The sequence below is a fragment of the Cicer arietinum genome, chromosome 1 (assembly GCF_000331145.2).
Source record: "Cicer arietinum cultivar CDC Frontier isolate Library 1 chromosome 1, Cicar.CDCFrontier_v2.0, whole genome shotgun sequence".
In the NCBI taxonomy this organism is placed as follows: domain Eukaryota; kingdom Viridiplantae; phylum Streptophyta; class Magnoliopsida; order Fabales; family Fabaceae; genus Cicer; species Cicer arietinum.
In genome coordinates this window covers 53,985,777-54,010,517 of record NC_021160.2, presented here as the reverse complement: position 1 = coordinate 54,010,517, position 24,741 = coordinate 53,985,777, and the positions used below count along the sequence as shown (strand labels likewise).

Genomic DNA, 24,741 nt, shown 5'->3' with positions numbered 1-24,741 from the left:
AGAGTGTTTTGGAAATTAAATTGGGTTGTAGAATGATGCAGCATGTGGTGTGGGGTAAAAGAAGCATAATGGTGATATAATATTGAAGACAAGAATCATAGATGGAGTCCTTTTAAGGAGAAAAGTTAGGATTGGCTGTCTCTAGATGAGAATTTTTTTTCATTTCATGCTTTTTCTATTTGAAAGAAATGACATGAAACTGTCTTCTGAAATTCCTAGAATAGGCTTCAATTATTAAGTGCTAAGGCACTAACACTATCATTCAAGAGAAATATTTTTGGAAAAGGAAAAGGATGAAAAAGAATGGTCCCACACCTAACTATGACAAGTTAGAAAAAATTGCCCCTTGATAATACTAATGACCATACCTTATAGAATATGATATCATTTCAACTATGAGATATCTAGAAATAAAAGCACTATAATATGAAACTATTCAAAACAACAAAACTATACTTATTCCAAATTTCAATAAGATTAACTTTATCATATGATTAAGCATGAATCTGTAACTTAGGTTAGTGTCATTCTTAAAGTTTACAATTATAAAGTGATAGAATGTTGTTAGTGATGCTTCAAAAACCTACTAGAGTCATTCATTTCACAAAAACCAATGTCTAGATATTTTAGGTCTTGCTATATTAGGACTTTGTAACTGTAAAATAGTGACATCTGCTTCTACACATATATAACACAGACAACATTTATTGCTACATTACATCATTTACAAATTTCCTATTTCTCTTATGAAACCAAGGTTTTATCACCTATATAAAAAGAAAATCTTTGCATATTTTCCTTCCATATGGATCTTCTGAGATCAGAAAAATATTCATCTGATAATTTCAACACTTCATTTTCTCAAAATCCGATACCTAAACCGATAGAAAATGAAGAGAAAAAACAACAATATCCAAACTTTCTACTAGATCTAAGTCTCCCTAAAGATTCAGGTGATGATGAATCAAAGCAAGAACTCAATCTCATTAACTGTTTCGATACGGATACATCGATATCCATGAACTCATCCTCAGAATCTAATCATGGTAATGAATTAGAGGCAAGGATTTTCTCATGCAACTATTGCCAAAGAAAGTTTTATAGTTCACAAGCACTAGGAGGACACCAGAATGCACACAAAAGAGAAAGAAGTATGGCGAAAAGAAGATACAAAAATGGTGTTGATGCATCAGTTTCACTAGATTTTGGAAACAGGTACTCAAGCATGGCTTCTCTGCCTCTGCATGGCTCATATAACAGATCATCATCATCACTTGGAATTCAGGTGCATTCTTCTATGATTAACAAACCTTGTTTTCAAGCGCCTTTTTTCGGTTTGTCTCGTTCGAGTGTTCAAAAGCAGTGGCAGAAGCAATCACAATCTACAATTGGAAATAATATTGATGTTGAAGCAGAAACTCATGAATCATCTAGAAGATTAGGGAAGTTTTGTCCAACAAAGGTGCAAGAAGGATTTGGAGGTTACTGGTTTGGTAATAGTGCTACTCATTTGAAGACTAAACAAGAGGAGTTGCAGAACCTTGATTTGTCCCTCAAACTCTAACTCCTATATTCATTGTTGTTACGATATGTAGTTACAAACATCTCTAAAATCTTTATATTGCAGCTTCTATCCTTCATATCATATATTTTTCATTCATATTGAAATTGTATCTTAATTTTCTTTCTTGATTAAGAACTCATATTATTAATTTCTCTTTCTTATACTGGATTAAATCTCAGTTTATGTTATGGTTCAAATTTAATAGCTTATCAAATTATATAAATTACTGAGTGGAGGTTTATTAACTTGATCCTCTACTATTTTGTGGTCCAACAGTTATAAAAAACATTAAATTGTACAAGATCCAAACAAAGTTAATAGGTATATAATTAGCTAAATTTTAACATGGTTTTTATCATGAATCAATTTAACAAAATTAGAAGTAGACATTAATAATCATCTTTATTTTTATAATTTAGATAATAATTTAAATAATGTTGATTTAAATTATCATTTTATTTATAAAACTAAAAAATATCATCTTAATTTTTAAAATATTGGTGTTTTAAGTAGAAGTCACGGATATAGGCATAGATATAGTAGTATTTGGGAGTGCAGTTATTGTGAAGTTGGGAGTGTGTTTGGATGTAGTTATGTCTATGTCACGTTTTTGGTGACAGTGGACCATAATGCGTAGAAAATTGAATGCTAGGTAGTGTAGTGACTAGTGACTGTCGTTGTTTATAAATTCGTATGCAAGTTTGGTCCACCAAATTATTTATTTTATATATATATATATATATTCAAAGGTTACTTTGACCCACTTGTAGTTGGAGAAATTGACCTTCTCTATTGGGATCAAACAACTTGGTGAGGTAAACCCACTATTCATTTCTCAAGTATATATACTTATATAGCCGCGTTTTGTCAACCATTATGTATATACGTGTTAGGTTTCTTCAAATATTTCCATGGCTTAATTTTATTTTATTTAATACTATCTACACATATAAGACTCAACCAAGTTATGCTTTCACATCATTTGAGAATCTTGATTTCTTACCTAGACAATATATCTTAAGGAGGACCCATAAATTTTGTAGGCGCATATCTTCTTGATGTTTACAAACTAATCTCATGCATTATAATCATGAAACATGTTGTGTGATAGAATTAAGACACTAAATGAACTGAAAATCATGTCATTATAACTGTTAATAATGATGGTAATTTAGTACTAAAAATAGAAATATTGAGTGATGTGATATACATGGATTTTTTATGTCTTCTTTGCCAAATATTGCACATCGGTTGGATTGTCTATTTTTCTTGTGGTGGTATGCCTCAGTCTAAGACCACCATCTTTTTTTTTTCCATTAAACATAAATATTAATTAGTAGCCTTTACTTTTGATTAATTATATGAAACACGTGGACCTATCCTTTTGCTAATAAATAATACTAGGTTATTCAAGGTCGAGATTCTAAGTCATCTTCAATTAAATTAGGCTAAGAAATTTGATTTGAATAGGCAAAAGAGACTATACGCTAACTACTTGCTTTGTGTTTATGTCATTTGTCGTATTAGGGGCCGGTTATATCTTTACAATTTAAGTTTTTCTTTTTAAAAGATAAGATAATATATATTATTACTTAATTATATATTTTTAATTTCATAACACATTGATTATATTTAGATTAAACTATACTAAACTAAATTAAGGTTTATCATAATTTTTACATCATTGTGATTAATGATTATTATTTTTCTATTTGCTTAAAATATTTATCAATACTTAAAATTTATTTCACTAATATATTATAAAATATTTATAAATTATCGTTTGCTTATTTTTTATGAATTAAATCAAATTTATGAAAATTATTAGATTAAATTATCTTAAATTTCTATATTTTAGTTTTATTTTTAATCAAATATTTTCTATATCAATAAACCTTTTTACTCGATTTGTTCTATATTGTTTATTCCAAAAATATTTATATTTATATTTTATAAACACAGTACATCTATTTTAGTATATTTTCCTTAAAATAAGTCATAGTCGCAATCGCTTGGTTGAATTCAACTCAAATTAATTTAACATGTTAGCTTGATGAGCAATGATATTTGAACACAATTTTAAACACAAATATAAACACAAATCCATGTGGTTCCCACATAGTCTCTCTTCATTTAATTTCCCTCTTTTATATTTTCTACACAATCTCTCTCTTTATTTAATTTCTCCCTCTTTTATTTTCCCCTTTTTTATCTCTTTTTTTTTTACATTTTTTTTCTTCCTCTATAAAAATAAACTTCACAGATTCATCTTTCTTTTCTTTCATAATTCCTCTTTTTTCCTTTTATTTACTTATTTTAATCAAATTTTTTATGAAGTAACTTTGACATTCTAATCAAACAAAATATAAACTTGGTTAATGACTTAAAATAATATGGTTAATTCCTTACACAACTTGGTTAATGAATTTGAACATAAAGTTTGGTCATTCTAATCAAACAATATAAATTTGGTTAATGGCTTTAAGAAACATGGACTAAACTTAATATGGACTAACAATTCACAACCCTAACTTTTAGACGAAAATAATGCATTAACCACTTATTATACTTTATTAACCAATAATGTTTACACTATTAACCAGAAAATGAAACAAAAAAAAAACAAAAAAACTGTGTATGAGCCAAAAACAACAAAAGTAAACAGTTAAGAAAATATCAGAAGAACTAAAATAAAATAAAAATCTATTTTAAATAATAAAATAAAAATCTAAGAAGTGTAGATTTGGAGAGCAATGTGTAAAAAAATACAAGTGAAAAACAAAATCTAGGTCAACACAAAAACTAGTTGATTCATCTAAAAGGAAGAGAGAATGAAAGAGGAAAAAGATGGATGAAGATGAAAAAGACTACAGAGAAAAGAGAAAAAAGAAAGAGAGAAGAGAGAGATTGTGGTGTTTAATTTGATTTTATTGTTAATCAATGAAGAGAGAGTAACATAGGTATATTAATGAAGAGAGAGAATATAAATATGTATAAATGTGTATAGCATATACGTATATGGTAGTTGTGTTTGTATTTGTGTTTAAAATTGTGTTTAAATAACATTTCTCTTAAAAGATTAATTCATCCCTTACACATACTATATAATGACATTAAGTTGAAAATATCAAATTAATATTTTTGTGTGGTAATATCAGAGATAAATATGAAAGTAAGTAATAATATTAGATATAGATATTACACATACTATATAGATGTTGCTAAAAAAATAAATAGTTATAGATATAATAACGGATCAAAACAGAAAAATGAGTGAATTTGGGCCGAACATGTTTTGTTGTGTAGCCCCAACCCAAAGCTGTGCTCTGTTATGACTTACGAGTCCAAGGATCCATTTAGTTTGCTTTTTGAGAGAAAATGAAACTACAAATAATATTTGCTTTTGTCCTAAATTATACGGATTTTTTATATTAATATTTATTTTTTAAATTATACATCAAATTATTTGAAAATAAAATATTAAATTGTCCTACTTTTTACTTCTTTTAATAATTTAATTTTTTAATAAATTAAACATAATTTAAATATTTAAAAAATCAAAATACTATTAATAAAATAAAATATATTAATAAATAATAATAATAATTTTCCTACACCAACAAAATAATAAATAACTATTTAATATATTTTGTTTCATATTATTAATATAATTTACTATTTTTAATTATAATGATTTTATTTATTTATATTAAATAAAAAAATAAAATAGGAAGAAGTTATTAACAAAATAGAATTAAGTGGCTAATTTATCTGCAAGATAAAATTGTTATAATAATATAAATTTATCTATAAAATACGACAGAGTTGGCAAAGTTGAAGAAAAATTTGCGGTCAAGTTAAATAATGGAGTTGACAAAATATGATAGAATTGTTAAAATAATATAACATGTTATTAAATAATTGTTAAATAATTTTTGCATGTATATTTAGAGTGTTATAAGACTTTCCACAAAAATTTATAATTTTTTAACAAATAATGAATTAAATATAATATTTTAAAGCTTTCAATGGTTAAAAATTTATATTTAAGTCATCTATTGTTAAAAATTAGATAGATAATCATGAGTTGAGTTAAAAGCAGAATTCAAAATTGTTTAAATTTTCTTTGAATGAAACTAAAAATAAAATATGGAATGACCGTGAGTATGATTTTTTGTTTGAATAGGAATGATTATGAATCACCTATTATGATAGTAGACGTTGTGTGTTTTGTAGTGTAACGAAATTGGTACGTGCGAGTGAGAAGTAACGGAAGGGTCAAAAGGAAGACCACGAGTGTCGCTGCAACGCTACTATAGTTTGAATGTAATATGTGAATTAGTTAGTTAACGAGTGGGAATGAGTGATTTTAGAGAAACAGAATTGAACGGAGAAAGTCACTCACATACACACACTCACATCACTTACTTATATTCCTTTCCTTATATATTACACACACACTTCTACTTTCTCTATTTGTTTTCTTTCTTAAATAACAAACATACTCTCTCCATCTATTTATTAATTACTATTAGTCATAATAATAATAACAATAATAACAACAATAATATAATTCAGGAACATGACAAGCCTTGAAGATATTAGGAAGGAAGCTGTCGACCTCGTTAGTTTTTCTATTTTTTCTTCTTACTTCTTTCATTTTATTATATCACGTGCATGTTATTAAAATGCATGCAATGTGGTTGTTGGTTTGCAGGAGAGAATACCAGTTGATGAAGTGTTTCGAGAATTGAATTGTACTAAAGAAGGTCTCACTAATGAGGAAGGACAAAAAAGGTTATCCGTTTTTGGCCCAAACAAATTGGAAGAAAAAAAGGTGCTTCATTTAACATTTTCTATTTTTATTTTTAGTAACATTATCACGTGAAAATCTTTTAATAACATCTTAATTTGCACTCGAAACAGGAAAGCAAGGTTCTTAAATTCTTGGGCTTTATGTGGAATCCTCTTTCATGGGTCATGGAAGCTGCTGCTATCATGGCTATTGCATTGGCAAATGGAGGAGTATGTTCTCCATATAATTATCTCTTCAAATGGCTATTGCTTTTGACCATTTTGCTGTCTCACTTTGTCTTTGAAATATGCAGGGTGAGCCACCAGATTGGCAAGATTTTGTGGGAATAGTGGTGTTGCTGATCATAAACTCAACCATTAGTTTTATCGAAGAAAACAATGCAGGAAATGCTGCTGCAGCACTTATGGCAGGTCTTGCTCCAAAAACCAAGGTACAATAACAATTTTATGTTTTGTGGGTAGCTCAAAATAATAATTACTTTGATTCTATCTAATAATGTTTCTGAATTGACAGGTTCTGAGAGATGGAAGGTGGGCTGAGCAGGACGCTGCTATATTGGTACCAGGAGATATAATCAGCATCAAATTAGGAGACATTATCCCGGCTGATGCTCGTCTTTTGGATGGAGATCCCCTTAAGATTGATCAATCAGCACTCACTGGTGAGTCCTTGCCTGCTACCAAGAATGCTGGTGATGAAGTTTACTCCGGCTCCACTGTAAAGCAAGGAGAGCTAGAGGCTGTTGTAATTGCTACCGGCGTGCACACCTTCTTCGGTAAGGCTGCTCATTTGGTTGACAACACTAACCAAGTTGGCCATTTCCAAAAGGTACTTATCTCTTACTCTTCTGTTTTCAATATTGTTAAGAAATTTCCACAAGTGATCATATGATTTTTCTTAATCAAGTGCATTTTGATGATCAGGTGTTGACAGCCATAGGTAACTTCTGCATTTGCTCAATTGCTGTGGGAATGATCATCGAGATTGTTGTCATGTATCCGATTCAGCACCGCAAGTATAGGAGTGGAATTGACAATCTCTTGGTGCTTCTCATTGGAGGGATTCCTATTGCCATGCCAACAGTTTTGTCAGTTACAATGGCTATTGGTTCACATAGGTTGTCTGAGCAAGGTGCTATCACAAAGAGAATGACAGCCATTGAGGAAATGGCTGGGATGGATGTTTTATGCAGCGACAAGACCGGCACTCTAACACTCAACAAACTCACTGTAGACAAGAATTTGATTGAGGTAATAAGAAGACAGAGAGATCAGTATTTCAATGTTCACTTGTTTGGAATTATTTTATATTTATTGTTCATATTGCAGGTATTTTCAAGAGATACCGACAAGGACATGGTAATTTTGCTTGGAGCAAGAGCCTCTAGGGTGGAGAATCAAGATGCTATTGATGCTTGCATTGTTGGAATGTTGAGTGATCCAAAGGAGGTTTGTAATTTCTTGCATAAAGTCCACTACTAACTAGTAACTAGTAACTAGGGTGGTTCTCTAGACATGCATATAATTTATTTATTATGATGAATGACATTAGAGTTTTTGCTAGATTATTATAATAAAAATATAATGGCAATGAAAAACTGGTATTGTTTGTTGGTTGGTATAGGCTAGAGAAGGGTGTACAGAGGTGCATTTCCTGCCCTTCAATCCAGTTGAAAAGCGTACTGCCATGACATACATTGACACCGATGGTAACTGGCACCGAGCAAGCAAAGGGGCACCAGAACAGGTAAATAAATAAACCTTTCATTTCATTTCACCACTCCTATTTGATGTCTATTGTCTTACATTACACTAAACTTTTTAATTTCTTTCTAGATTATTGAACTTTGCAATCTTAGAGAAGATGTTAAGAAGAAAGCTCTTTCCATTATTGATAAATTTGCTGACCGCGGTCTTCGTTCCCTTGCTGTTGCTAAACAAGTGAGTTTTTCTTACTTCTTGGCAGGAAGTTATGTTATGGTTGAATTGAATGAATGAAGTTATTATGATGAATTATGCATACTTGGCAGGAAGTTCCAGAAAAAAGCAAGGAGAGTCCAGGAGGACCGTGGCAGTTTGTGGGTCTGTTGCCTCTCTTTGACCCGCCGAGGCATGACAGTGCAGAGACCATAAGACAAGCACTCAATCTTGGAGTTAATGTTAAGATGATTACTGGTGATCAGTTAGCTATTGGTAAGGAAACCGGTCGCAGACTCGGCATGGGAAGTAACATGTATCCATCATCCTCCCTCCTTGGTGAACACAAGGATTCCGCAATGGCTTCCCTTCCGATTGATGAGCTCATTGAGAAGGCTGATGGATTTGCCGGTGTCTTCCCTGGTAAGACATAGACTTGAGTTTATATTATGAATATCGAATGAGTACTAATAGATTTGATTTTGAATGAATGAATGAATTTGAAATGCAGAACATAAATATGAGATTGTAAAGAGACTTCAAGATAGGAAACACATATGTGGAATGACAGGAGATGGTGTGAACGATGCTCCTGCATTGAAAAGAGCAGATATCGGAATTGCAGTGGCTGATGCAACTGACGCAGCTCGAGGCGCATCCGATATAGTCCTAACCGAGCCTGGTTTGAGTGTTATAGTGAGTGCAGTCCTCACAAGCAGGGCTATTTTTCAGAGAATGAAGAACTACACGATATACGCAGTTTCCATAACGATCCGAATAGTGCTTGGCTTTTTACTCCTTGCTCTAATTTGGAAATTTGATTTCTCACCTTTCATGGTTTTGATCATTGCCATACTCAACGACGGCACAATCATGACCATTTCAAAGGATAGAGTGAAACCATCTCCTCTGCCTGATTCATGGAAGTTGAAGGAGATTTTCGCCATGGGCATAGTGCTTGGCGCCTACCTTGCTGTCATGACTGTTGTCTTCTTTTGGGCTGCTCATGCATCTAATTTCTTCTCGGTAATTAAGATTAAGAGATTTTATATAATTATTTCATATTTCAATCTTCATGCTTAATCTATAATGTAAAAAAATATTTGTAGGACAAATTTGGAGTAAGATCTATTAGGGATAATCATAATGAGCTAACAGCTGCTGTTTACCTTCAAGTGAGTATTGTAAGTCAAGCTCTCATCTTTGTTACACGATCAAGGAGCTGGTCTTTCATCGAACGTCCTGGCCTCCTTCTTGTTGTTGCATTTCTGATAGCACAACTGGTGAGTTTTTTTTATGACAAAATAATTAAATATATTGTCACTTTCTTATGGTATTAATTTCTTTTTTTATGAATTATTAGATTGCCACACTGATTGCTGTGTATGCAAATTGGGAGTTTGCACATATGAAAGCAATTGGATGGGGTTGGGCAGGTGTGATTTGGCTCTACAGCATTGTTTTCTACATCCCTTTGGATATCCTCAAGTTCATCATTAAATATGCCTTGAGTGGCAAGGCATGGAATAATATTACTGATAACAGGGTAAAGTTTCAATATCAATGTTACAATATAATACTTTTACTTTATGTCTCTGTTGATGATGTATTTATGTGCTATATAATGCAGACTGCTTTCACCACAAAGAAGGATTATGGAAGGGGTGAAAGAGAAGCACAATGGGCTGCAGCTCAACGCACACTACATGGTTTGAATCCTCCTGAAACAGAACAAGTTTTGAATGAAAGTAACAACTATAGAGACTTGTCTGAACTTGCAGAACAAGCCAAGAAACGTGCTGAAATTGCAAGGTACTAAGTAATGTTTATTAAAATGTGTCTATTATGTCTTTTATTTTTTTCAATTGAAAACTCAATATGGTTGGTTGGTTTCCAGGTTAAGGGAGCTTCACACACTGAAGGGACATGTGGAATCTGTTGTAAAACTCAAGGGACTTGACATTGAGACAATTCAACAACACTACACTGTTTGAGTGACATGAGTTAGATAGAAGATTTTGAAGAGAAATTAGATATATCCACGTTTCAATATATTGCCCTTGTTATCTTTAAATTCATATATGGATTTTTAGAAGAATATACAAGGGCTTTGAAATAATCCAACACTTGGATATTGTGAAAAATATTCCAAGATTGGGGTGTAGGTATACACCAGATATATATTTTTGACGATGTTGTTATAGCTTATCATAGCACAAGCATTATTTGATTTCATATTTAATGAAGTTTTCCTAATTTTGCTTTTTACATTGCTAATGCTATCCCGATTGAATTCAAGTATGTTCATTTCTCAACAGAAAATAATAATAATAATAATAATAATAATAATAATAATAATAATAATAATAATAATAATAATAATAATAATAATAATAATAATAATAATAATGGCTAAATCTTAGTTTTCATAGTTGTTAAGTAAAGGAGTGAAAATTACTCATTGCAATATTTCTTTAACAATTTAATTATGAAATTACAAAACTAATAAAGATATTAAGAAGGTATTAGTTCATATGAAATAATAGTATGGCAAGTACTAACAAAATAGAAGCTTATTGATAAATTAATTGTTGAGAAAAACATTATTATAGTCACACGCTACTCCATCACAAGCGGAATCAACTTCTGTGGTTAATAACAAAATCATCTCCGTTAAACTTTAAATGATTAAAATCCCGAGGAGATCAACAAATAGACTCTACACCATCAGAATCAAGGAGTAAGGTGGAAGTGATTGACTTAGTTCAATCATTTGCTAAGCAACACTCAAAAATAAATTTATAAGATGATTTAGTAGTTTGAGAAACTTGAAGTCACAAACAAATTATAAATTCAACTTCTCCCTAACAAAGTTTACACTATTTACTAATTTGATTATTAAAAAAAAAAAAAAAGTTGCACTCGGAAAGATCTTTATCATTGCTAACTCTCGACTCTGGAGATACTATCGAGCACCACAATGACAAAAGTAATATGTAAATCTTCACTCTCCACATGATACCCACCTGCAATATTTGTTTTTTCCTGAATATAGCCACCTGCAATATTTGTTACCAGTAGTCTTTAGTTAAAATATAATCTTAATTAAGACTATAGTCTAAAAAATTGAATATTTTATTATTATTTTTATATAGTTAGATTGCCTTTGATAGGGGACCACTTATAAGTTATAGTTGTGTGGTCCAAGCTAGCCAGGTTGAAGAATTACGATTACGTGACACTTTTGTTCCCAAATTAATATGAGAAATCAACACAGTCACACTTTCTTTCTCTCAGCTCAACACTCACACTTTTGTACGTCCACTCAAAATCATATTTAGTAGAAACAAACACGAATCTCCTTCCTTAGTGTTTTTTCCATCTGCAATTTTATTTTACAATACAACCAAGAAAAATAAAATGGACAAGAACAAAGTTGCCATTAATCTCAAACACCTTCCTCCAATCGACCCCAACTCCTCCTTCAAGGTAATAATAATAATAATAAATTAGTTATTATTTTTTCCTTCCAAAAAAAGATAATTGGGTATATGCAAAATTTGCTTTTTATTTTATTTTATTTAATGAGTTCAATTCAAAGCCTTATTTATTAATTATCTTCATTCATTTGCAGGGTAAGCCAAACAATTCTAAAATGGCAAAGCCCAAATCCAATCAGCGAATGAAGTTGGTTGATTCTGTTGAAAGCATTGTTCAAAATCCAACTTTGAAAGACATTGTTGTTGCTGTTGAAGACAAATCTAAAAAGACTGAGACTTTAGGGAACACTCCTACTCCAGATGAAGAAGGTAAAAGTACCTATCTTTCCAAAATAATGTTAATTTTTTTTTCTTTCTTAAAATATTTATTTTATAAGAAGTTAGAAACATAATTAGTTTGATATTATTATTATTAGATATGAAGAAAGGTTGTGGTAGGTCAAAGTTGTATGAGATCTGTGCTGCTAAGCATTTGAAGCCTCCTGTATTTGAATGTTGTAAAGAGGAAGGACCATCTCATCTCAGAATGTAAGTTACCATGCAAATGAATCCAAAGATAAATATGTCACATTTTGTATGTTAGTTTCTCAGTTGGACATTTTAAATCTAGATGTCACATATAAACATCTCATAGCTTAGGTTTACAAGTTTTTAGAAGATGCAAACATCTTGTAGATTTGTTTTTGTTCATTCTTGCTCACATGATTATTCCATTGTATGTTGGTATGAAGCTAAATCTGTTGCAATATTTGTCCTTTTTTTCCGAAAAGCAAATGTTAGTTGTTAGTATGTGATATTAGTAGTCAGGGTTTGAACCTCTTTCGCTACGCATTGGGGACTCTTGCAATATTTGTCTTAATATAGTCATTTATTGCCATGAAAGTAGTTCGATTTCTCATCTGAAAATCGTCTAAGATTTGAAAAAACTTGAAACAAACTGCTTTTATGTTGTTAGTAAATGCATGACATTACTATTATAGTTTGTTGCCCTTTTTTTATTCATTCATAATGAAACTTAGTAAATTCGGTCATAACTTATCCTTTTGTTGTTCTCAGTGACTAATTCATGTTTTTCACAGGTTCACCTTCAAGGTTACTATGGATATAGAGAAAGGCGAAGCATCTAAAAACATTATAGAGGTCTATGGTGCTCCTCATCAAAAAAAGAAAATGGCAGCAGACGACGCAGCTGAGGGTGCATTGTGGTACTTAAAGCATATAGGTTTTGTTACGAAGAAGAAATAAATAAATTACAAATTACTATTACAGTTTTTTATATAACCAAAAAGGTACATACGTTGGACTAAATAATATACCTTTTTGCTTATATAAAAAACCCGAGGAAGTATCGTATATCATCAACAGCCAAGGCCACCACTGCCACAAAGTTATTTCATTCTTCGGTGATGCTCTCTAGACTCGGTTGCCAGTACTCAGAAGACCATGCTCTCTTAGGAGACCCTCTTTTTGCTGCCAAATCTGTTTTCCTCTTCCTGTTTAGTGTACTGCTATCCCGACGGTCAGTGCTGCTTGATGATGCTCTTGTTTCCTTTGTTGCATCACTTTCATTTCCTTTATTCACACCTCCATTAAATAGGCGCGCAAAGAAATTATCATACGAAAAGCCACCACTTCTTTCATTAACATCTATACTTTGATTTCTGACATTCGATCCGATTTCTGAATGTTGCTTGTAATTATTAGATTTCTTTCTCATACTTTTCTTCCTGAAGATACAACAAGTAGAGATCATACTGTCATCTTCCTTCGCTTTGCAGGTTGGTGTGTTTCTAGTCTCATCAAGTAAAGAACCGATTGTAATTTCACGAGCAGGAGAAGGAGAGTTCCTCGGAGAAAGACCTTGAAGCTTTCTTATTGTGCTTATCGGTACTATATAGAACTTTTGTCCGAGCATGAGCATGGTGTCTGGTTCAACAATTGCCCATGGTTGTTGGAATATGAACGGATGCGCAACACAGCATCTCGGGTTGCGGCACATAATCTCAGCTGCAGTCACAGGTCTGTCATGGAGCTCAACCCGACCGCCAGGATAGACAATTCGGAGAAGCATGGTCTTTGAATTATTAGTACAAATCCAGCTTGAGGATGGCATGGCTTCTCTGAGGAAGAGGTTAAAGTGGGAGCAAGCTTCTTAACCTCATTGGGAAGATTTGAAGAATATAAGTAGCTCATCAAGCTCAACCGAATAAAACAAAATTATAAGATATGTGGTTTACTTTGTCATCATAAAATATACTCTTCTTGGTCTTGGCTGTTACTGATATCATTCATTGATAATATCGTAACATTTGTTTCACATGGTGGCATAGTAGATAGGATTTGTTTGCATGTTTTTCTCTTGTTTTCATTTACTGTTATGCATTTGTCTCTTAAGCATTTTTTTCACCGTATGTAAAAGTTTCATACTAGATGCCCCTCTCCTTTGTTCAAATTGACTAGCTCCCAATATTGTGTGACACAAGTGGTAGATATTTGAGGTCCCTTAATTATTTAGTTGAGATTTGATCTCTGACCGGTTCATATAAAAAAAATATGTTAGGGAGAGTTTAGTCTCTTAAATAGATCTCAACAATCTCAAGGGATTAGTTTCATAGTTGTGTGTAGAGGACTACTTAGGTTTTCTCAAAAATTTGACTAGCTACCTGGACCTCATCATATTCCTCATATTGGTTACTCATCAATTTATCATAGTAATCAATAAACATTTTTTTGGCTAATAGTATTCAGTAAACTAATATATAATAATTTTCTCAAAACATAACATTATCTTAGAAGAAATAATGAGACTAAGAGAAAGTTAGTATTTAAAATATAGTATCAAAATAGGCATTATTTGATGGAGGAGACTAAAACTTGATTTTCATTATCAATCCAGAAAATCTCTTTCAAATATACATTTTAGCCAAAATAGTATCACAACTATCCTAATTACTAGTAATTCATATAAAAAAAATTTAACAAAAAATTTCCTTGAAATTGATGACTAGGAAAGACTACGAGATTCTTCACAAGGTACTAGTAGTTTTTTTGGTTTTCATCCGTGGAAACCAAACCTACAATAAGGAATCTGGGTTTTTTTAATGACAGTCAACATTCCTAATCGTGAACCTCAAGAAATTCGTCTGATACTTCAAAAACCAAAGTCTGGACAATATTTCTCTCTTTTCTAATCCATTCTTGTTGTTTAGTAATAGTTGGCAATATTCTCTTTTTAAGATTAATGTTTTAATTATTAACCGTTGGACAAAGCATCTTTTAGCTAGACAAATCTAATACTGTCAGATTGCCCTCATAGCTTGTAAAGATGGTAATACTACCATGAACTACAACAACAACAACAAAAATTGAATTAATTCATGCTTAGTTACATTACATATAATATAAAAGGAACATAAGGATGGCTACAATTGGATATTCCTCTGTGAAATAAAAAATGGTTAAGAAATGTGCTCAAATAATATACTAGAGTAGAAAACACCGTTTTCTAAAATCATTGTAAATTCTCTGAGCTGATTGGTTCTGTAACTCTGAGTGATCTTCCAAGTTCTAAGGGTACCAAAGGAATGAGAGAGTGCAGAACATCTGTTATAAGTGGCCTATAACTTGGTTCTGCTTGCACACATAACACAGCCACTGCAGCAACCTATAGAATGTTAAGATGAATTAATAAGTGCTAGCATTTTTAACTAAGCATTAAAACATGTGAATATTATAGTGCTTCTATCCAATCAACCTGATATAAATGCTTCAAATCCATTGTGTTTTGGATAACAGGATCTAGAATACTTGGAAGCTTTGATCTATCAGTTAGCTGAGGCATGGCCTGCATATTGAATTTCAAAGTCTTTACCATCAAGTGAAGGAAATATGCATATTATTGTCAATGCACATAAAGATATTGCCTATTCTAATTTTAGGCCACATTTTTTTTTATCCGTGAGTGAGTTCAGCGTGGCCTAAAGTAAAAAATGCACTAATACATACCCATGAAACCAGAGATTGATATTGGTCTGAGGACATGTTCTCCATAGGTTTTCTTCCGGTGAGAAGTTCTAAAAGGACAACCCCAAAAGCATACACATCGCTCTTATCAGTTAGTTTACCTGAAAAAACTTACCAACCATTGTTATATTTTATTTTGAGGATAAAGAACTACTAAATATAATAATCTCATACACCAATCAATATTTAGCATAATCACAATAGAACAACTAATAATATTATTTACCATGTGATATGTACTCAGGTGCCACATATCCCAAAGTTCCTGACATCTTCATGTTCTTGTGTTGCACGCCAGAAGCTACAGCAAGTCCAAAATTTGATAGCTGAATCACAAAACTCAGTATAAATGTAAATATAACAAGTACTAATTGAAAACATGTAATCTTAATATGTCATTGTACTGTCTAACCTTGACATTAAAGTCAGAATCCAGAAGAACATTGGAAGATTTTAAGTCTCTATGAACCACAGGAGGATTAGAGTGCTCGTGGAGATATTCTAATGCTCTGGCAGATGAAATATGTATGAGTATTCATAGATGAGACTAGGGGTATAATAGTATTAATTAGCTTTTACATAAGATTATTTTTTTATGTGGTCACGGTATAGATCTTTTTTACACATGCATCCAATCAAATCACATTGTATTGTCACTTTGTTATGTTAGTTCTTAAAATATTTCTACAATTGGATGCATGTGTAAAATAGTTTCACTTTTTACTTTAGCACTATTAGAGTCACAAACTCACCTAGCAACATCAATTGCAATTCTTAACCGGATATACCAAGTTAAAGATGATCCATGAGTAGGCCCTACAATTGTTAACACCAATGAAAAACTTATAATGACTAAATTCCCAAAATGAGATATTTTTCACTATTTTCTGAATGAACATTAATAAAAATAAAAATGTACCATGCAATTGAGTTTCCAAAGAACCACACTCCATGAATTCATAAACAAGAAACCTCGATTCGCCATGAATACAATAGCCTAGGAGTTTTATGATATTCTGATGCCTTATCTTGCTCAACATACTCACTTCATTCTGCAATTCAGTGCCATAACTAAAGGCAAATTCAGTATGCTAGGAAATACACATTGAATCAAATCTAATATGAAGGATCATCACCTCAAATTCTCTATCAGCATCACTGTCAGCTTTTTTCACAGCAGCCTGAAAATGTTCATCGAAACGAGCTCTGTAAACAATTCTAGAACCACTCTCTCCCATAATATTATTTGTGGAAAAGTTGTTTGTTGCTGCCTCTAACAACTGAAAGTCGAAAATAGCAATTGCACTCTTCTTATCAGCCATTCTTGAGTAGTTAAGTTTAGCATTAACAGAGCTTAATGTTTCCTTTTCCCCTTTTGCAGCCTCTACAAGTTCAAAAAACAAATGAATGATATGTACATGCATCACCTCGGCTCGTGAATCACCGATTCAGTCTATAAAGTTATAAGTGTAAATTGTAACACACTTGACAAAAATTCAAAATAATCATAGAAATTGAACATCTTCTATCATAGTAGACTTTTAAGGACTAAATTAACCAACACATAAAGACTAATGTAATCAATGATTTTTAATTTCAAAGAATCGTTTTAAAATTTCGTAACTTCTAGAGACTAAAATTAACTAACACCTACAATTTCAAGTATTAACAGGTGATTCAACAAAACAACAAAAGAAACAAATATAAGTTTCAAAAGTGAAAATGAACACCATACCTATTGTTCCATGACTTTTACTTGTGGAGGTTGTTAAGTTTTTATGTCGACGGAAAAAGATATAAATTAAGAACATGAAGATTCCAGCAAGAAGAGCAGAACAAGCAATTAGTGCTACAAGAATCGGCTTATTCAAATTCTGGTGGTGCACTATTTTAACCACCTGATTTCCTGCAACATTAGAAGACAATAAAACAGCACATTAAACAGCATATTCTAAATCAAGCTATAAATGAATTCACATAAAATAAAATGCTGATAGACATGAAATTTCATCTATGTATATATATATATAAGTTGTGAGATCTTCAAAGTCAAAAAGTAACATGTTAATATTACTCCCATAATAAAACATAAACAAAAAGTCTTGCTGATATTTTGTTACTGAGAAAATATTAAATAAGCACAATCGAGGAAACAAGCTTGTATGATCAGAATTTAAGACTAGTTCATGATTTTCCATGGACTCAACCGAAACTTCACAATTACCTGGAGATTCAGCTTGAGCATTTGCATGAAGAATTGTTGAGAAAAGAGAAATGGTAATGGGAATGAAGAACAAAACTAGAAGATTCATTTTGTTAAGGGAGTAATGGAATAACTTGTGTAGTAGAGAAGCTTCTTTCTTTTGTGTTTTTGTTGTTCAATTTTGAATCGATTTTTGGCAGTGATTCTATATGCAGAAATGGACAAAGACTCTTCTTTCAGAGAAACCGAGAAAGCACTTTTTTAATAATCAATTTGATTGCATGATTGATCAACTATCATAAGTTGGTTCACTCATTCATTCATAGTGTAATACACTCTCTTTGATAAAATATAAACAAAAAAAAAGTATATGTATTTAGACAAATATAATTTGCATATATACATTTTTATTTATTTACACTTTGTTCTCGACATTTGATTCACGTATTTTTTTTATATATTTTATTTTGAAGGAAATAAAGAAGAAGAGAAATGGGCAATATTGAACTAAAAAGACACGTGGCAGTTGTGGAAAGGTAAGAGAGAGTTCAAAAGTAGTTGTGAGTGCACACCATGTTGATGTGGGTCATCATCATTCATTCATTCATATACCACACCAACAACTTTAATGTGCTTTGCCCTTTTCCTTTTCCAACTCTATTTGTGAAATGAAACATTAAGCTGCGCATTTAGATTTTTACCTCTTCTTCTTTTCAAATACTACTAATAGAGACTTGTCATCTCACTCTCTTTGCTTGTCAAATTGGTGGTTGATAAATGACCTATTTGAATCCTCTATTACAGCAATATTATATAACTATTGTAGAAGATTCATATTCATAAATGACACTTGTCATTTGATATCAAATATATTTATTTTTTTAATTTTACTTAATTATTATTTGAATGTATCTTTTATCATCTTAGTGACTTATATTATTACTTTAAGAAGTTGAAACCTCAACTTATGTTGAGAAAATAATTGTGCAAATTATGGCCATTTGATGATTTAGCTAACATTAAAAAAGAGGTTGGCATGTAGTCCATGTAGGTGACCGGACAGCATGTGTTTACATTAGATTGTCGCAATGTCTCCTTTAATTTTCACTAAACAATCCAGCTCAATATTGGTCATAACTATAGTCATGCAATATTGTATGATACTAGTAGTAATTACTTTTTGTTTGTCTATGAACTAGGATGATAAGGTTGGATAAACTTTATGGGACGCGTGACAAAAATCACAAATCTCACGTGAATAGTTATACACATAATAAGTACACCACAAAATCAAAAGGAGAAAAATAAATAAAAACTAATAAGAAAATAGTAATATAAACTTGTGGACAAAATAACAAAGTGGCAGGTGGAGGTTCAATTTGCGCCGTTGTACACACACAGGTTAGGTCAGAAATGCTTATGATTTTTTTTCTGTGGGACTGGGGATGTATGCTTATGTTAATCAATCTCAACAAAAAATGATTATGCTAATCAAGTGATTAATTTATATCCGGTAGTAGTATTTCTGGTTCATAGTCTATTTTTCAAAAAATTAAAAAAATTGGTATATACTGCGTAAAAAATAGATTAAACTTTGAAGGACTAAAATAGATGACAAAATCATTTTAAACTTTTTTAATATACTAATTTTGTTAATTTTTAAGGTTATAAAAAGAGCAAATAAAATAGAAAAAATTATAGAGTGTGTAATTAAATTAGTATTTTTATTTTTTTTTAAATATAATAAAAATAATATTTTGTAAAAGTTTAATCATAAAAATTTATAATTTTTTTAGAGATGAAAAAATTATTATTAATCAAAGTAGAATTAATAATATCTTATAACTGTTTGGAGTTAAATTTAAATTGTATCTACAATATTAAATTTGTGTCATTTAGCTGACACCTTATGCTCCATGGACATAAAGTATTAACCAATATTTAAGTGATAAATCATATAATTGATTAGCGTAGATTCTATTTTTATTAAAGTATATAAGTTATGTTAAAATTATTAAAATTGATACATTTTTTTCTATACATTTTAAATTGTTTTAAAATAATGTTCATTGTAGATATATACATTGATAACTAATAAGAGGCGAGTTATTAGTGTGAACTGTGAACGAAACTGTGTGAAACCATGTTCTTGATGCCGCTGGGTTAGTGCTTGCTAATAGAACAAATTTGTTATGCTTATTGACATTGTAAACTATTGGCTAAAGTGAACTAGAGTACTTGTCTATATCTATTATATATAGTTGATCTAAAAATTTAAAAGAACAAAGGAATTTAAAATGTCAAAATTCAATTAAGAAAAATTATTTTGTTATTTAAGAATTTGAATGCGTTCAACTGGTCCAAAAGAATATAGTTATAGAAAAGTAAAGGATTTGTATCCAAAAGTTAAAATATACCAAGACTAAATATATTGAAAACATAGAAAAATTTAAGATACAAAGTAATGAAAAAATATCTAAATCATAATAAATTGAGTTAACCGTATTAGATTAGAGCTGAAAAACATAGATAAATAAATAAAATAAATAAAAGAGGAAAAGTCTAAATCTAACCTGTTAAAACATAAGTTTTGACCTAGTTGAGAAAATCACCAAAGAGGTTACACAATCTCACTTTTTTATTGACGAGCTTAGAATTGAGGAAGCATACACTTTGAATGGATAAATTAGAAGTCAATGAACAATTGAAGAAGCGTGAAGGCAAAAACGTTTTTGGATGGATAAATTACAAGACAACTTAAATATAAATTATGATTATGTAAATTTAATATTGTGTACAAAACTTTGAATTTAATGTATATTCTCCACAAAAGTTTAAAAAGAAATAGAGAAAGTGATTCTAAGAGACACATAGGAATATAAGTAGTTGGCTGAATTAGTATTACGTGGCATGCGAAAGGATGAGTTGTCAACAAACAAAATTGAAAGTTTGTTTTAATATATTATAAATGGATTGATTATTGTTTAATAATAGCTAATCGTTATTTCTATTGTTAATAATTTGTGATAAGTGAGAAGATCAAGGGCAGGTGATAGAATTTTGTCAAATAGCTTAGATAAAGTTTAGATTGATATACTTGGATATTTGTGATTCTTAAGCATTTCATTGTTACAAACCTCATGTTTGAGGAACTATAGACTATGACTGTTACAAATTATTTTGATTTTGGGCTAATTTACTAAAGCTGAAATGAAGTTAGAAGTTAGTTCAATTTGGTATTTATTGAACTCAATCCAAGAGAGTGAAATTGAGTTTGAAGTAATAAGATTTAGTCAAAGTACTAGATAGTAGGGGTGTTCAAAAAAACCAAAAACTGAACCAAACTGCCAAACCGAACCGAACCGAACTGGTTTTGAACTGAACTGGTTTAAGAACCGAATTGTTTTCGAACTAATTTTTTAAAACTAGAACAGAATCAGTTTTAAGTTCGAAAAAACCGAATCGAACCGGTTTTTGTTAAAAACCCGAACCAAACCAGTTTTTATTTAAAAAAACTTGAACTGAATTTATTTTTTTAGAAGTAATTAGGGGTAATTATGTAAATTTTGGCCTATATGAACAAAAAAATTAAGTTAAACCAGTTTGGTTCGGTTCAAAATAATAAACCGGTTCACCACTTTTATAAACCGGTTCAGTTCGGTTCTTTGAACTAAAAACTGGTTTGGTTCGGTTTTTTCAAACTAAAAACCAATTCGGTTCAATTTTCAAACGGTTCTAGTTCAGAACTGAACTTTGCCCACCCCTACTAGATAAGAATAGAATAAGTGAAGAAAGACAACAAATTCCACTTTCAAATAGTTGAGGGATGTGACACAAAAAAGAGAAAACCGTATAGAGAAGTCAGCTATACAAGAAGAAGAAAATAAACAAACAAACAAAAGAATCTAATTCATTCACTCTGCAAACATTAAATACTCTCAAGTTTTGATCACAATATATTGCGGACAAATCCTCAAACTTGTTAGCAATAACGGTTAGCAATAACGGTATGTTTGAAATTGTAAAGGGTAATATAGTAGAATAAGGTTAAGGGTTCGATTTACAATTGGGCTCGTATGAGAAGAGTAGAGACCTACCCACCTAGCATTCACCCAACTCCTAAGTGGGCTCTAGCATCGGCCCACTATGCCAAGAAAGAAAATCCTATTATAAAAATTAAAATTAAAGTGATTATTTGTAGACACATTTTGCATATTTGAGCTGAAATTAATTAATGGTGCAGTACAGTTGCTTGCATATTGCATATTTGAGTCATAGAAATGGTGAAAGAGTCAACTTTATTGTAAAATTGGCACGTACAACTAGGAGTCTATTAATACACCACCACCTAGCTGCAAGCTACAGTAATTGTTCTTCTCAGCACTCAACAACTCCAACTTGATAGTGGTAGTTGGTTGATGGCAGTTACTAATCCATTTAATTTACAGCGTTTTTAAGGATGTGCTTGCATGTTTTAAAATATTCGGAATTTAGTGCACCAGAATAGACTAAAATATCTACTCTATTATTTACATGTTCTGAGATAGAATAAATATTTAAAAGATTAAAAATTCAAGTAAAAAGGAATTATATATCATTTCTCTTAAATTGAAAGAGAATAAAAGTGAACGTAAATAATTGAATACGATAAAATATATTTCTATTATATTTTTCTCAATTTATTATCATTCTATAAATCTAAACAAAGAAATATAATTTTATTTCATCAAGCAATTGAGATTGATATTCAATTAAAGAAGATTCAAATTCAATCGTTTAAATTTCTTCTTATACTATCAATTCAAATACAATCTAAATTGCACGTAGACAAATGGATACACTACACCTTTTTTTGTCCTTTTTTTTTTACAATTTTTTTCTCTTAATGTAATACACGATTTTTTTTAAATTTTATATACATCCATGATTTTTTATTAAAAATACTTTTATTCATTGAAAAATGTAAATTCTTTTCCTTCTCGTATAATATCAATAATTATTTTTCTTCTCTTATAATTAATAATTATAAGACTAAATATGTAAAAGTAATTTGTACCAAAAAAAAGTAAGACAACTTTTATTATTCTTCTTTTTTCCATAATAAGTGACTTATTTGTAACAAAACACATGTATTATTATTTTCTTTATCTCAATGATAGATAAAATAAAATTGTTTAATTTTGTATTTATTAAAAAAAATGCGTTAAGTGTAATTAATCTTTTTATCTCAAAATATATATAGGCATTCCATTACAAAACATTGAGTGTTAAGCATTTTTAATTGTCCCAAAATTTTGAGTGTTTTGAAAACCAAGATAAAATTGACATTTTCTTCTTATAAATATGTAGTGCCCCTAAATAGCAATTAATCCATTTAAATTTTGTAAGGGTATTTATAATGGGATTTTATTAATCTAATCGACTATTTCAGCATAGTTGAAAAAAATATAAGAAAAGCATGTGTGTACATTATATATAGACCCCTTTTTGGTTGATAAGATAAATTAAGTAGATACAAAATGAGCACATGAGAAATAGACAGCAATCTAAGAATCTAAGAAATGAAAGAAAACATAGTACTTGTAACTCTGCTAACACTTGTTTTGCTGTTACAGTACTCTCTTAGTGAAAGTAGAAGGCTTGATCATGACCAATATAGACGCCAAGGCAAAGAAGAAGAAGAAGAAAAATTGAGAAGAGCAAGAGGAAATGGGAGAAGAAAAAGATTAAAGTGCGACCCATTTTACTTATATCTTTATGGAACTTGTGGACAATGGCCTTTCCCTACATATCCTTCACCAAATAACCCATTTCATCAAACACCTTTCGTGCCATATTCTCCACCCCCATTTCATTACTCTCCTCCTACGCCCCCACTAGTTATCCCTCCGCCGTTACTTCCATCTCCACCACCATCTCCATGGTGGTTATCATCATCACCACCGCCGCCTCCTCCTGATCCTATACCATGGTATTTTTCAATTCCACCACCACCACCTCCTCCTGACCCTATACCATGGTATATTACAGCACCACCACCTCCAGATCCTATACCGTGGTATATTACAGCACCACCGCCTCCGCCGCCAGATCCTATACCATGGTATATTACACCGCCTCCTGCTACAGATCCTATACCGTGGTATCTTTCAGCACCACCACCACCGTTGCTTCCCAATTGAGTTATTCACTTTGTTTTATGACTTGTTAGTTAAGTACTATTTTGAAGTAACTTCTAAAACAAATCATCTATGTACCTCTTGCTTAGAAATGCGTATTTACTATTTACACTTCTACTACATTCCTAATTTGAATGTTCTTTGATATTGCATAGAATGCTACCAGTAAAGTAGAAAACCAAAGAAGAGGAAGGCAAAAGGTTTTTGGGTTACTGAATATGAAATCATTTCACTGCACTTTTTTTTAAGAAAATAGTAGCATGAACATTAATTAAACAAAAATACAAAAGTACATTTGCACACATTTATTTAAACACATTAAATATTAAAGTTGAAAGAGAATTTTGAAGAGAATGCTATGAAAATACTTATTAGTAATATTATTTTATTTTAAAAGTCTTATAAAGAGAAGCAATAGAGTTAAATATTTATTTAAATCCAAATATTTCCAATGCATTTTTTGAGTTATCTCTATATTAGAGAAATTTAGTCCAATAAAAAATAATATTCTCATACAAAATGTGAGACTAGTCACTCTTT

General features: G+C 30.9%; 4 protein-coding genes across 5 annotated transcripts; 3 read left to right on the top strand and 1 right to left on the bottom strand.

Annotated features, from left to right (window-relative positions):
• Positions 1–399: 399 nt before the first annotated feature.
• Positions 400–1,747, top strand: LOC101499613 (zinc finger protein 1-like). Its single transcript, XM_004486565.4, has one exon. It carries the CDS (start codon positions 806–808, stop codon positions 1,562–1,564), a length of 759 nt encoding a protein of 252 aa, XP_004486622.1. The 5' UTR covers positions 400–805; the 3' UTR covers positions 1,565–1,747.
• A 4,286-nt stretch (positions 1,748–6,033) lies between these two features.
• Positions 6,034–10,571, top strand: LOC101499920 (plasma membrane ATPase 4). The gene is made up of 15 exons (XM_004486566.4): positions 6,034–6,188; positions 6,282–6,401; positions 6,491–6,589; positions 6,673–6,810; positions 6,894–7,208; positions 7,304–7,630; positions 7,709–7,828; positions 8,004–8,126; positions 8,216–8,320; positions 8,410–8,719; positions 8,808–9,322; positions 9,406–9,579; positions 9,660–9,842; positions 9,927–10,108; positions 10,194–10,571. The coding sequence occupies exons 1-15, from the start codon at positions 6,147–6,149 to the stop codon at positions 10,288–10,290; spliced, it is 2,850 nt and encodes a 949-aa protein (XP_004486623.1). The 5' UTR covers positions 6,034–6,146; the 3' UTR covers positions 10,291–10,571.
• A 984-nt stretch (positions 10,572–11,555) lies between these two features.
• LOC101500260 (ribonuclease 3-like protein 1) lies at positions 11,556–14,143 on the top strand. Of its 2 annotated transcripts, none has more exons than XM_073367554.1 (5): positions 11,556–11,785; positions 11,931–12,111; positions 12,213–12,324; positions 12,876–13,315; positions 13,575–14,143. In XM_073367554.1, the coding sequence occupies exons 1-4, from the start codon at positions 11,717–11,719 to the stop codon at positions 13,039–13,041; spliced, it is 528 nt and encodes a 175-aa protein (XP_073223655.1). In that variant the 5' UTR covers positions 11,556–11,716; the 3' UTR covers positions 13,042–13,315; positions 13,575–14,143. The 2 variants fall into 2 exon arrangements, with proteins under 2 accessions (XP_073223655.1, XP_004486624.1); XM_004486567.4 differs by having other exon boundaries at positions 11,559–11,785; positions 11,931–12,105.
• Positions 14,144–15,141: 998 nt separating this feature from the next.
• Positions 15,142–18,448, bottom strand: LOC101500575 (probable receptor-like protein kinase At1g80640). Its single transcript, XM_004486568.4, has 10 exons — positions 18,044–18,448; positions 17,555–17,725; positions 16,956–17,203; positions 16,739–16,871; positions 16,572–16,635; positions 16,232–16,328; positions 16,046–16,145; positions 15,802–15,920; positions 15,551–15,640; positions 15,142–15,460 (listed from the first exon to the last, which is right to left on the bottom strand). The coding sequence occupies exons 1-10, from the start codon at positions 18,129–18,131 to the stop codon at positions 15,308–15,310; spliced, it is 1,263 nt and encodes a 420-aa protein (XP_004486625.1). The 5' UTR covers positions 18,132–18,448; the 3' UTR covers positions 15,142–15,307.
• Between the last annotated feature and the right edge of the window lie 6,293 nt (positions 18,449–24,741).